The following is a 13,631-nucleotide window of genomic DNA, read 5'->3' as shown; positions in this document are numbered from 1 at the left end:
TACAGTGGCTTATGAAAGTATTCACCCCCCCTTGGCATTTTTCCTATTTAGTTGCCGTACAATCTGGAATTAAAATTGATTTTTGGGGGTTTGTATCATTTGATTTACACAACATGCCTACCACTTTGAAAATGCGAAATATTTTTTATTGTGCAACAAACAAGACAAAAAAATAGAAAACTTGAGCATGCATAACTATTCACCCCCCCAAAAGTCAATACTTTGTAGAGCCACCTTTTGCAGCAATTACAGCTGCAAGTCTCTTGGGGTATGTCTCTATAAGCTTGGCACATCTAGCCACTGGGATTTTTGCCCATTCTGCAATGCAAAACTGTTCCAGCTCCTTCAAGTTGGATGGATTCCGCTGGTGTACAGCAGTCTTTAAGACATACCAAAGATTCTCAATTGGATTGAGGTCTGGGCTTTGACTAGGCCATTCCAAGACATTGAAATGTTTCCCCTTAAATCACTCAAGTGTTGCTTTAGCAGTACGCTTAGGGTCATTGTCCTGCTGGAAGGTGATCCTCCGTCCCAGTCTCAAATCTCTGGAAGACTGAAACAGGTTTCCCCTCAAGAATTTCCCTGTATTTAGCGGCATCCATCATTCCTTCAATTCTGACCAGTTTCCCAGTCCCTGCCGATGAAAAACATCCCCACTGCATGATGCTGCCATCATCATGCATCATGGGATGGTTTCTCAGGGTGATGAGAGGTGTTGGGTTTGCGCCAGACATTGCGTTTTCCTTAATGGCCAAAAAGCTCAATTTTAGTCTCATCTGACCAGAGTACCTACTTCCATGTGTTTGGGGAGTCTCCCACATGCCTTTTGGCAAATTCCAAAGGGGTTTGCTTATTTTTTTATTTAAGCAATGGCTTTTTTTCTGGCCACTCTTCCATAAAGCCCAGCTCTGTGGAGTCTACGGCTTAAAGTGGTCCTATGGACAGATACTCCAATCTCCGCTGTGGAGCTTTGCAGCTCCTTCAGGGTTATCTTTGGTCTCTTTGTTACCTCTCTGATTAATGCCCTCCTTGCCTGGTCCGTCAGTTTTGGTGGGCAGCCCTCTCTTGGCAGGTTTGTTGTGGTGCCATATTCTTTCATTTTTTAAATAATGGATTTAATGGTGCTCCGTGGGATGTTCAAAGTTTCTGATATTTTTTTATAACCCAACCCTGATCTGTACTTCTCCACAACTTTGTCCCTGACCTGTTTGGAGAGCTCCTTGGTCTTCATGGTGTCGCTCGCTTGGTGGTGCCCCTTGCTTAGTGGTGTTGCAGACTCTGGGGGCCTTTCAGAACAGATGTATATATACTGAGATCATGTGACAGATCATGTGACACTTAGATTGCACACAGGTGGACTTTATTTAATGAATTATGTGACTTCTAAAGGTAATTGGTTGCACCAGATCTTATTTAGGGGCTTCATAGCAAAGGGGGTGAATACATATGCACGCACAACTTTTAAGTTGAGAATTTTTTTGAATTTTTTTAATCAATTTTTTTTTGTGTATTTCCTATTTTGTGTATGTCCATTACATGAAATCCAAATAAAAAATCAATTTAAATGACAGGTTGTAATGCAACAAAATAGGAAAAACGCCTAGGGGGATGAATACTTTTGCAAGGCACTGTAGGCATTGCTCAAAAATATTATTGTTCCCTTATTTGATAACAACAATGTGTATTGTGATCTCAATACAGCTTTGTTTGTTTGCGTGGCGTGATAAAATAAACTAACAAAACCTGCCAGACTGACAATAGACTCCAATAAATACAATTTTTTGATCAAGTAATGAGTAAACCGATAGGTGCAAGAACAAGTAAACAATCCAATCCAATTGGAATCCATCAATGAAACAGTGTGGATGTGGCAGTTTGTCCCTGTGAGCGTGTTAGTCAAATCGTGACCTTGACACGGTGCTGGCCTGTTTGGCTGAGAAGCAGCTAATCGCGCGCGAGTGTGCGCACGCACACACACTCACACACAACTCTGACAGGCAGGGATGTGAACATGGCTAAGATGAAGTGACAGCAGGAGCAGCCAGTGTGCCAGCCTGACACTCTCTCTCATTATCACTTTGTCTGTCCAACATGGGGCTCTCTTCTCCTGTCAGGATGACAGGGGGAACGAAGTGGGGAAATGGACTCTCTCTGCCTTGGCCTTAGTTTCCGTCTACTGTTGCTCTGTTGCTGTGCCTCAATGAGCAGGCTGGCAATGTGGATCACACACACACACTCTCACACACACACACACACAAATACTCACACTTGATCTCTTCTAATGTGTGTCCAATTTGTTTAAGACTGGTTTGGCTAGTATTGGCTAGTGGTCTCTCTTTTTGTGTCACCTGTGTTTGCATACTGTCTGTATGGGTAATGTGTGTGTACACATGCAAACCTCAGGCATGATTATGTACCATATGTACCTGTGTGAAACTTAATGTGAACTTGTGTGTGTCCCGAGGAGCCGGTGGTTTCTGAGGAGGTGGATCTGATAGTGGACAGTCTGCTGGTTGTCCTGATGAGGACCATCCTTGAGATCACTAACAGGCCACAACCAGCCGGGACCAATATGAGACTGCAGTTCCAGGACATCACGGTTAGTGTGTGTGTGTGTGTGTGTGTGTGTGTGTGTGTGTGTGTGTGTGTGTGTGTGTGTGTGTGTGTGTGTGTGTGTGTGTGTGTGTGTGTGTGTGTGTGTGTGTGGGTGCATGTGTGAGTGCATCTAACTGCTAGTCATTCTAAATATAGCATGAGGTTTTAAGGTCAATGATTGAAACTGCAATTGTGGTCAAAAAGAGCCGTGCTTCTGTCCTGCTCTTAACCACAGCCGAGTTTAGAGAAAACCATTCTCTTACATTTCCATTTGACATTTTGCCAAATGTCAAACCACCTAAAAAAGTAGAAAATAACCACTTAATTTCTCTCCCAGCTTGTTCTGGCTGTAGTATTTACAGGTCTTCCATGGAGAAACATGGTCTTCCATCTCTCTCACTGTTAGATCTAGTATATGTTGCCAATGTCTCAGATTTTAAAAGTTGTTGCTCTTGTTTCTCTCTATTGCTCTTGTTTCTCTCTATCTATCTTTCTCTCTCTCTCTCCTCTGTGCGTCTCTCTCGTTCTCTCTCTCTCTCTCTCTCTCTCTCTCTCTCTCTCTCCGTCTCTCTTTCTTTCTAACTTTCTTTCTCTCTCCTCTGTCTCTCTCTCTGTCGTTCTCTCTCTCTCTCTCTCTCTCTCTCTCTCTCTCTGTGTGTCTCTCTCCCTGTCTCACTTTCTCTCTAACTTTCTTTCTCTCTCTCGTTCTCTCTCTCGTTCTCTCGCTCTCTCTGTCTCTGTCTACAGGGGGAGTTTGTGGCGTGCCTGCTGGCTCTCCTCAGACAGATGAGTGATAAACATTACCAGCAGCTCCTGCAGGCCTTCACCAGCAAAGATGACCTGAGGGTAAGGCTACACACACACACACACACACACACACACACACACACACACACACACACACACACACACACACACACACACACACACACACACACACACACGCACACACACACACACACACACACACACACACCACTCAGCAGAATCTGACTGATGACTCAGCTTATGTGTCATAGTCAGTAGCAGGAGTGTGTGTGTGTGTGTGTGTGTGTGTGTGTGTGGAATGAGGAACGGTCATGCCGGGGGTTGAGGAAGAGGTGGGATGGAGAGATGGGAATGTTGAACGGAAGAAATGGGGTCACTAAGTTCACAGTAATAGGAAGGAATACCATGAATGCACACTATGGATATCATGAATGCACTCCCACTCTGAATACATTACTTTAGATTCATAGTTTGGTGATGTGCTGAATGACAATTGCTGTTAAACAAAGTAAATGTAGTGTGCTCTTTTTTTCTGTTTTTCAGGACTTCCTCTTGCAGATTTTCACCGTTTTCCGCATTCTGATTCGGCCAGAGATGTTCCCGAAAGATTGGACTGTCATGCGGTTGGTCACCAACAAGTAAGACCACTTTTCCCCCTTGCAGTAGCTAACATATTTGATTCAAAATGGTGTCCCTCCATTACTCATCATTAGCTGACACCTGTTTATAGTCTGGTTATAGTCTGGTTTATCAACATAATCTTATTATCCACTCCCTCTTTCTTTCTCAGTGTCATCATAACAACAGTCCTGTACCTCTCTGATGCTCTGAGGAAGAACTTCCTCAATGAGAAGTTTGACTACAAGGTAAGAGCTGCTAACATCCACTTTGTCTTCCTTTGTTAAAAAACAACTTGAAAAAGCATGTAGTGACCTGTTATTGACTTGCTATAATGTGGTTTAATGCGTCTTCCCTAGGTGTGGGACTCGTACTTCTATCTGTCCGTGATCTTCATCAACCAGCCCTGTCTTCAACTGGAGTCCTTCTCTCCGTCCAAGAGGAAGAGGGTACTGGAGAAGTAAGTCTTTTGTCTCTACATGCACACTCACTAACTTTCTTCACTTTTCACATCCTGCGTTTTGGCGTCCGTTCTGACCTCGTGCTGTCTGGTGTTATCTCGTTGTACAGGTATGGGGACATGAGGGTGATGATGGGTTGTGAGATCTTCAGCATGTGGCAGAACCTAGGTACGATTACAGTCACATTCTCCTTCTCTTTCCGTATCACGCCGCTGGATTCGTGTTCGTCTCTCAGAGGAACATAGTTGATCTCTCTCTCTCTCTCTCTCTCTCTCTCTCCTGCTCTCTCCATCTCTCTCTCACTCTCTCTCTCCAGGTGAGCACAAGTTGAACTTCATCCCGGCGATGATCGGTCCGTTCCTCGAGGTGACCCTGGTTCCCCAGCCTGACCTGAGGAACGTCATGATCCCTATCTTCCATGACATGATGGACTGGGAGCAGAGGAGGAGCGGAAACTTCAAACAGGTAATGGACAGAGTTTTGCAGCTCATATTGCTCTGGTACTGGACTGTCTGGGACCAGCACTAGCACCTCCTGGTGGCACTTTACGGATTTTGCAGTTCCACCAAGACCAGACCCGACTGTGCCCAGTGGTGGCATCCGTGTATTGATCTAGATTGATTACGTAAACAATCTGTTCTCTCGTCAGGTGGAGGCCAAGCTGATCGACAAACTGGACAGCCTGATGTCAGAAGGCAAAGGAGACGAGACGTACAGAGAGCTCTTCAACAGCATGTGAGTCGGCGTGCTGTAAACGTCGTCACCAGAATCAGTTTGTCTGTGTGTTGTATTGAGTAAGGTACGAGGACTCGTGGAGGGATGTACGTGGGGAGGGAAGGGTGGGAAAAGGGAAGTGTTTTGAGTACTCCAGACAAGCACCTCCTCTCATATTCATACTCCTTCACGCCTCCTCTCTGAGATCTCCTTGTCCGTGTACTCAGGTTGGTCCCTTCACCTTGCATGCTTGGTGCTGTAGCGTGTCTGTGTGTGTGTGTGTGTGTTTTGTTGTTGTTGGCCTGTGCAGTGTTCGTGCAATTCTCTCCCAATCTCACAGCAAGCCCATAGATCATAGTTCCACTTTTTTGTCAGACATCAATTGGGCCATTTATGAATGTTCCACCATCTTTCTTTGCGACGTATACGCTTTATGAGCTTTATATGAGCGTTATAGCTAGTCTATGAGCTCTGTAACTAGTTTGTAAACACGTTTCAACGTTAGGTTCGAGCTCAGCATAAGGCAACATTCATTTACAGTATGTACAGTCCAACATCCACATGATGTGTCACACTGCCTTGTCCACAATCAGTGCACGTGCGGAACACTGTACGGCTTAGTGCCACCACATTGCTCTCCCTCCACCGCCACAGTCTTTTACATGCGTGGTCTTGGATACGGCTTATTTCAATATATCGGTTAAGGTTTCCATAACATGGGGTGCAGACACTTTTTAGCCTTTATAGCTTGTACACAAGTCTTCTTGTTTCATTCCGTTTCCTTATCTACCTGACTGACATTACTAACCCTGAACTAACTTGTGTGAGTGTGTGCTGATATTATTAACCCATTAATATTCATTTGTTTTGCCATTGCGTTCCCGGAGTAGAATCCCTCTGTTTGGTCCGTACCCTAGGTAAGACACTCCAATACTCTACACACAGTGTGTTGTCCTTCTGTTAGGGATGTCCTTTACTGCTGGGATACAGGACAGCATGATTGACAGCAGGTTGAAGAGTTTATTTTTCTCTTTTTCTGTATTTTCCTCTAATTTCTTTCTTTTGCTTGCTCTCTTCTTTCTTCTATGTCTATTTCACTCTCTCGTCTCTCCCCTCTCTCTCTCTCTCGCACTCCCTTTCTCTCTCTCTCTCTCTCTCTCTCTCTCTCGCTATTCCAGTCTGTTGAAGAAGATTGAGAGGGAGACGTGGAGGGAGAGTGGCATCTCTCTCATCGCCACCGTCACACGTCTGATGGAGAGACTGCTGGACTACAGGGACTGCATGAAGCTGGGGGAGGTGGATGGGAAGAAGATTGGCTGCACCGTCAGTCTGCTGGTCAGTTACAGTCTCTCGCCGTCTGTGGCCCTTGAAGAGATTCAATCACTGCTCTCCTCTCGCCATAGAAACCCCATTTTATTTGTTGCTAGCCTTTTGTCCCTTTGAACTATTGTGTTAAGTGAGCAGGACCAAAGCTGTGTTTCTGTTCCATTCCCAGTGATGATAAAGTTATGATGATCGTGCTTTTTAGATCAGGGCTCAAATAGTTCACAGCCCCCTCATACAATACATTATGTTCTGGGTTGTCTTTGTTACCGTGCCAACCTGGAGGATTTATTTTGTGCATGGTGTCTTTCAGTCCTGCAGGTTTATCTTATATAACGGACCGAAGCACTTGAGCCTGAAAGCACCTGTTCATGTGGACCGATAGCACGGAGTTCATTACTATTCAGTGGCTGATAAACGTAGGTGCACTTTGCTCTCTCTCTCTCTCTCTCAATATCTCTCTCAATCTCTCTCTGTCTCCCCCTCGTTGCCTGTCTCTAGAATTTCTACAAAACTGAGTTGAACAAGGAGGAGATGTACATCCGCTACATACACAAGCTGTACGAACTGCACCTGAAAGCGCAGAATTACACAGGTACACTGTAAAACATGGCCCGGAAATTAAGCCAAGTATGAAGTGTGTGTGAATGTTGTATGTTTAAGTGTGTGGGAGCTGTGAGTGTGGCTGTTCGTGGGCTCAAGGGTTTGGCATAACCATGACTATGTGGTGTTGTGTGTGTGTGTGTGTGTTGTACAGAGGCTTCCTACACTCTTCTGTTGTATGACGAGCTGTTGGAGTGGTCCGAAAGGCCCCTCAGAGAGTTCCTCAACTACCCCATGCAGAGCGAGTGGCAGAGGAAGGAGTACCTCCATCTTACCATTGTACAGAACTTTGACAGGGGGAAGGTGGGATCTCTCTCTCTCTAGCCCTTTCTTTCACTCTCTGTCTCCGTCTCACTCCTTCATTCTTTATCTCTTGTTCATTCTTTCTGTCTCTCGTTCTCTCTTTCGTTCTCTCTCTCGTTCACCCTTCCCCACACTCTCTCTCCATTAACAATTACCCTGGAACAGTGTCATAATAAAAAGGCAGTCTTATTTGAATGCTCTGCTCAGCAACACCCAACACATTATTTCTCTGCTGAATCATTCAAAATGTCCTCCCCCATTATTCTCTGCCCGATTTCCCTGTGAATTCACGACCAAAGCCATCTGCTAGCTGTCGCTGCCTTGGGATTAAAACGCAGCAGGAAAGGAAAGCTTTCATTTCATTAGCATGATGGCTGGGTGTTGCACCTGCATTGTGACGGCAGGTCTGCCTTGGCAGTTGGCATGGTTATTGTTAGTACACTACCGCCACCCAGTGGTCAACACTCATACTGCAGTCAGTCTCCTCTGCAGGCCATTTTACATGTTTTGTCAGCATCTCCATATTCTAAAGAGGCTTCTTTTCCTTTAATCCTTATCCTGCTAATGTGAAAGAGATGAAAAGGCGAAAACCCGTTCCTATTGAGATGTGACCATTGTTAACGTGATAATGTGTTTTGTTTCTTCAGTGTTGGGAAAACGGGATCATTCTGTGCAGAGAGCTGGCGGACCAGTACGAATCTTACTACGACTACAGGAACCTCAGCAAGATGAGGGTGAGTTACTTTATATCTTCTCGGTATATCTCCACGCTGACTGATCCCTAACCAGTTATGACATAACCTAATAGTGTTTTGTAACCTGACATTTCCTGTTGACAGATGATGGAGGCATCACTGTATGATAAGATCATGGACCAGCAGAGACTGGAGCCAGAGTTCTTCAGGGTCGGCTTCTATGGCAAGAAGTTCCCCTTCTTCCTAAGGGTACCGTTCTGTTTTACCACTGGTTTTGTTAATGAAAGGACCTTTTAGAGGCCATAGAACTGCTCTTGAAGGCGTTTGCTCTCCAATTTCCATCTGCACTTCTAAGCAAGTTGCTAACGAAGTATATTGCCTCTTAGTTTCCTCAAAAGGACTCGGATCTATGCATTCATAACCAACGTCACACAAAAGCAACCTCATAGGAATTGTTAGTGTGTGTTCATTAGATTTACAAATAAATCCTATTTTGAAGTTACATTATTAGAAGATTTGACCTCTAGATACTGTAGCTGTTGCAGATACTGTAACTGTCCACTAGATGTCATGTTAACCCCTGTGCTGTCTCTGTTCTGGCTCTGATGCTCTCTGCCTTGTCTGCAGAATAAGGAGTTTGTGTGCCGTGGCCATGACTACGAGAGGCTGGAGGCCTTCCAGCAGCGCATGCTGAATGAGTTCCCCCACGCCATCGCCATGCAGCACGTCAACCAGCCTGACCAGACCATCTACCAGGCCGAGGCTCAGTGTATCCTTTATTGAGCTATTGACATAGACAACATACACTGCACACTGCACACACACACACACACACACACACACTATTTTGTTTTATTATCCTTGTGGGTACCAAACAATTGATTTCCATTCAAAATCCTATTTTCCCTGACCTTAAACCTAGCCCTTTACATTCATGGGAATTGGCCTATATGGTGGATAGGGCTAAATTGAAATGTTTCTTGCAGAGGAAATATGGAATACATATGTATAACCATGGTAAAAATGAAACAGTTTGGAGATTAGGGGCAAATTATTAGACTAAAGGGGAGGGCACATCAGTTCACCTGCATTTTACATTTACTGTACTTTTCTTTCTCAATTGTTACGAAGTCTGAAAATACTCTGGATACATTCAGTAACATGATAAGAATATTCTTGGAAAATGTGGGGTAGGTGCATCATAAGACAAAACAATTGCAAAGTGCGAGATCAAAACTAGTGTTGAGTGCGAGATCAAACTAGTGTTGAGTGAGAGATCAAACTAGTGTTGAGTGAGAGATCAAACTAGTGTTGAGTGAGAGATCAAACTAGTGTTGAGTGCGAGATCAAACTAGTGTTGAGTGAGAGATCAAACTAGTGTCTCCAAGTGATCACACACTTCTCCAGTGTGCCCAGTTCCTAAGTATTTCAATGCTCATTTATGACTCATAGAAGAGTCTTCAACTACAAGGTGCTTTTCTGAGCTCTCCTAGCTGTGCCGTTGACGAACCAGAACAAGCCCACTTGTAGTTGTTTTGATTGGAACACAGCCCTGCATCCCCGCCATCCATCCCCGGGCATCATTTGAAAGCTTGTTCTATTGCCAACAGGATTAGCTTTTACAAGGCAATTCAGAGAAGCAGATAGTCATTTTGGTGTGTATAGAACGTACTCATGAGTGCATTTGGATGCAAGGTCCGTGGCATATTTTCTTCCCAATAAAAAAACATAGGCTCATTCTGTTCAGAACAACCCAGGGTATAACGGCCATGTCATCTTGTAACTGTACATCAAACATAGTGATCATAAACGTTGACACTGTATTTTTAACGAGTTTTATTATATGGACTCATGGGTGTTTTGGCTTGCTTGTATGACATTTAAAACTGTATTTATTATAATCCTCAACGTCTCATCTTGAAAAATACACCGACTCCTCTTAATTTACAGCAATTGTCTCACTCAGACAACCAAAACATTTGCAAAAGTTGCCCAATTAGCAGGAGGGATTAGGGGGCAACTTCTTGTCGCGCGTGGTGCTCATGTTCAGAACGTCTGTCAAGTCAAAACCCATACAGTGCTCTGATGTCATGTATAGCATATTACTGTACAGACACTGTGTTTCAATTTAGGCACCTGACCAAATCTGCCATTTTCAACCCGTATACGGGTACGAGTCTAATGGGTTAACCTAACCTGAACCATAACCTTAACGCCTAAACTTAACCCCTTGCCTAAAATAGCCTTTTTCCTTGTGGGGACTGGCAAAATGTCCCCACTTGTCAAAATGTTCCTTGTTTTACTATCCTTGTGAGGACTTCTGGTCCCCACAAGGATAGTAAAACCAAAAATACATACACACACACACACACAGTGGTGCGCTGCATCCCACATGTCTAGTAAGCCTAAATCATATAAATGGCATATTATACCGGACTGATTATTCCTTATGAATAAGGATATCAATAGGAGTCATATTAGGAGTGTTTCCTCACCTAACCGGGAAACTCTTAGGACCCTAGTTTTCTTACTCCGCATATAGGTTTCCACTGCATTACAGCATGTCGATTATAGAGAGGTAAACCAAAGGTATGACTCCCTCCATCTTGGTTCTGAGCCAGATCTCTAGCCATGCTGTAAATACATACGTGAGTACTTAGTGCGGCTCGGGATCGATCCCTTGATAAAAATGCACAAGGTGTCTGTAGGATGCGGCAGCCATCTTAATGATCCTCCTCCTCCTCCTCCTTTTCCGCAAGTGATTGATGGGACAGCTGTTTGGAAGGAGCCGCTCTCTCTGTGCGTGAGTGCGGATGTGTATACATGCATTCCCTCTATATGTGTGTGCGGGCGTGTGTGTCGTCTATTCTGTGTTTGACTTTTCTCCGAGTGCAATTAGAGCAGACAAGGCCCCTCAAACAGCATTAGCATACAGCTTTGTTATCCTCATGTGTCGTTAATCATTGAGGCTCCTGGACCCATGCCCGTACCTATTCATATCTATGGGCTGATGAGCTCTCCCTCCACTACGCTGACACAGGCCAGTCCGGCTGCCAATGGGTATGTGTTGTGATATAGTGTGGGGTGGACATTCAGATATATGGCTACAGGATGTGATTAGTGGAAAGGATGTATTAACACAGGAATTGGATGGATAGACCGGTGGAACCAAGGAAAGAGGTGTGGGTGCGTGTGCTTGCGTTCATGTGTGTGTATGCAGGGGCGGAAATCCCGGGGGGGACGGGGGGGACACGACCCCCCCATCCTGGGAAAAATATCATTTGTCCCCCCTAATATATCACTGAAACATAACTATGTAATTTAAATAATGTTAATAATACGCAATGAAAGCAATTGTGCTGATTATAGACACTTAATAGCGCGTTTTTAAGTTTCAAAAGATTGCGACCCCCCCACCATTTGCCTCACAATGGTTTGATCCACTGCCAGTTCCTTAGTTGGCAAGGTAACAGAGGGGTCGTATCCACTGTCTGAAAGGCACTCAATGAACGTAACTGATGTGAGGTTAATCCAGTCAATCGCGCACACACACTAGCTGAATATGCAGAGCTAGCACGCAAATATTAACTATTAAGCTAGCTAGTACCTATTCCATTTATGTGGCCTCGTCAAAGATGGAATCTTTGCTATCGTCAATTTATTCCAAGATCAGCATGCAGATGATGTAAGTTAGTGCTTCAAAGTCCCTGTGATAAGGTTAGCGATAAACTGAAGTCCAAACTGAACAGAACTACACTCTCTTCTACCATTGTCTTAAATATATTTAATGGTCTTGTTGCTAAAGCTAAATTGTCGCAAGGGAACTTTTATTTATTTATTTTATTTCACCTTTATTTAACCCTGGTAACACCACTGAAACGGAATTGGTGCTCGCTAGCTTTGCAAATTCAGCTATTGTTGGAAGCCAGCCAATATGAAACAAACTATTAAAATTACAAAAGGTTGCAGCATATGTTGTGTAAATGGTGAACTCATACAGCTGTCAACTCTTGTCATTTTAATCCGTTTCACATTTGCTAGCTACCTTTTAGATCGAAGCCCAAATAGAATGATAAAAGATAAGATGATAGAAGCCCATCTCCTACTGTAAATAACCTACACACTGTTGGTGTGTGTAGCCAGCCAGCCAGGTAGAAAAATGGCAGAAAAATAAAAGACGGACATCAGAGTATTTTTCAGTACACCAAAACGCAAAGTAAGAACCCTAGTAGCCTAATATCTCAAAGACTAGTTGATAAAATGTTCATAAGAAAGAAATGAAATTCTAATGGAAATGTTTCACAATGATGTCATTAGGCAGAGCAGGCAACAGATGGCACACAGACAGCACAGTTGGGGACAGATATGCAGGGACAGACTGGCAGAGACAGGGAGTCTCAGGTAAGTTTGTTGAGTCTTTGTTTGGCAACATTATGAAAGGTTCTCAATTTTTTTTACTTGTAAAATAGGAACATAATTGGAAAATGCCATGGATACCCCCACTCTCAACTTAAACTGGTGACTGAACTAAGATTTGTTAAAAGCAATGGTATCGCTGTTGTGTAGTTTTGGGTACCGGTAGTTAGGAGTACGGCAAACACCTTATTTCTTTGGTTCCTCAATATACATTTACCATATTACAATGTAGGCTATGTGTTACAGCACTACTTTTGGTGTCCCCCTCTGGAATTGCTCTTGAGAAAATTTAATGTAATTGTCCCCTCCAAAGTTGATATCAGATTTTCGCCCCTGTGTGTATGTATGTTTGCCCGACCTATTGTATGCATCTTTGTGGATCTGTCATATCCTTGACGTGCTGGCCCAGACCTACAGATCTATGCAGTGAGCCCCATACCAGAAAGCCAGGACGTGCTGCAGAGAGACGGCGTGCCTGACAACATCAAGAGCTTCTATAAGGTCAACCACATCTGGAGGTTCAGATACGACAGGCCGTTTCACAAGGGCACCAAGGACAAAGAGAACGAGTTCAAGGTGGGGGACACGCAGTGTTTGTGCACGCAAAAACTCTCCTCTGTGCCTTTCTGTTTCTCTCTCTCTTTTGCCTTTCTGTCTCGCCATCTTATCTCACCTTTCTGGACTTGTTAGTGTCCTCCTTTGATGTTTACCCCACATCCCTCTCCTTACTCACGTTCCCTCCCTCCCTCTCTCCCTCCCTCGCCCAATCTCTCGTCCTCCCTCTCACCGCTCTCTTGTTTATTGAGTGGTTGTGTGGGTGGCTCATGGTCTTCCTCTCTGTATACAGGTGTGTTCAGGTGTTGTTTAATTCATAGTCCTACTAATTAGACTCTGGGGCTCGGAGAGGCTGAGACATGGAGCTCAGTCTAAATATCGTCTCTCCAGACTCCACCCACGCTCACTCAATCTCCATTCGTAAACCTAATTTTGTCAGGTTTATGAATTGGATATCATCATCATATCATCCCGAGGGTTAGGTTTCCCAGCTGTCTTTTTTTGGGGTCTAGTTAGTACTTGAGATAAACTGTTCAGGCCAAGTAGATTTGACATTTAATATGGAAATATTAAGTAGCAT

At 44.1% G+C, this 13,631-nt stretch overlaps 1 protein-coding gene across 7 annotated transcripts in view; it reads left to right on the top strand.

Moving 5' to 3' along the window:
• LOC115198734 (dedicator of cytokinesis protein 4) overlaps positions 1–13,631 on the top strand; it is a 142,343-nt gene that overhangs the window by 96,542 nt on the left and 32,170 nt on the right. For 4 of the 7 annotated variants that reach the window (XM_029760962.1, XM_029760964.1, XM_029760960.1 and 1 more), the window contains exons 25-40: positions 2,465–2,599; positions 3,343–3,441; positions 3,907–4,001; positions 4,154–4,229; positions 4,341–4,441; positions 4,552–4,610; positions 4,759–4,907; positions 5,092–5,177; positions 6,047–6,073; positions 6,335–6,491; positions 6,981–7,074; positions 7,237–7,385; positions 8,033–8,119; positions 8,225–8,329; positions 8,708–8,849; positions 12,906–13,072. In XM_029760962.1, the coding sequence (XP_029616822.1) occupies positions 2,465–2,599; positions 3,343–3,441; positions 3,907–4,001; positions 4,154–4,229; positions 4,341–4,441; positions 4,552–4,610; positions 4,759–4,907; positions 5,092–5,177; positions 6,047–6,073; positions 6,335–6,491; positions 6,981–7,074; positions 7,237–7,385; positions 8,033–8,119; positions 8,225–8,329; positions 8,708–8,849; positions 12,906–13,072 (1,728 nt within the window). The remainder of the gene's footprint in view (positions 1–2,464; positions 2,600–3,342; positions 3,442–3,906; positions 4,002–4,153; positions 4,230–4,340; positions 4,442–4,551; positions 4,611–4,758; positions 4,908–5,091; positions 5,178–6,046; positions 6,074–6,334; positions 6,492–6,980; positions 7,075–7,236; positions 7,386–8,032; positions 8,120–8,224; positions 8,330–8,707; positions 8,850–12,905; positions 13,073–13,631) is intronic. The other 3 variants (XM_029760965.1, XM_029760963.1, XM_029760961.1) reach the window with 2 other exon arrangements.

Source organism: Salmo trutta, chromosome 8, assembly GCF_901001165.1.
Source record: "Salmo trutta chromosome 8, fSalTru1.1, whole genome shotgun sequence".
In the NCBI taxonomy this organism is placed as follows: Eukaryota; Metazoa; Chordata; class Actinopteri; order Salmoniformes; family Salmonidae; genus Salmo; species Salmo trutta.
This window is presented reverse-complemented; position numbering and strand designations above follow the sequence as displayed.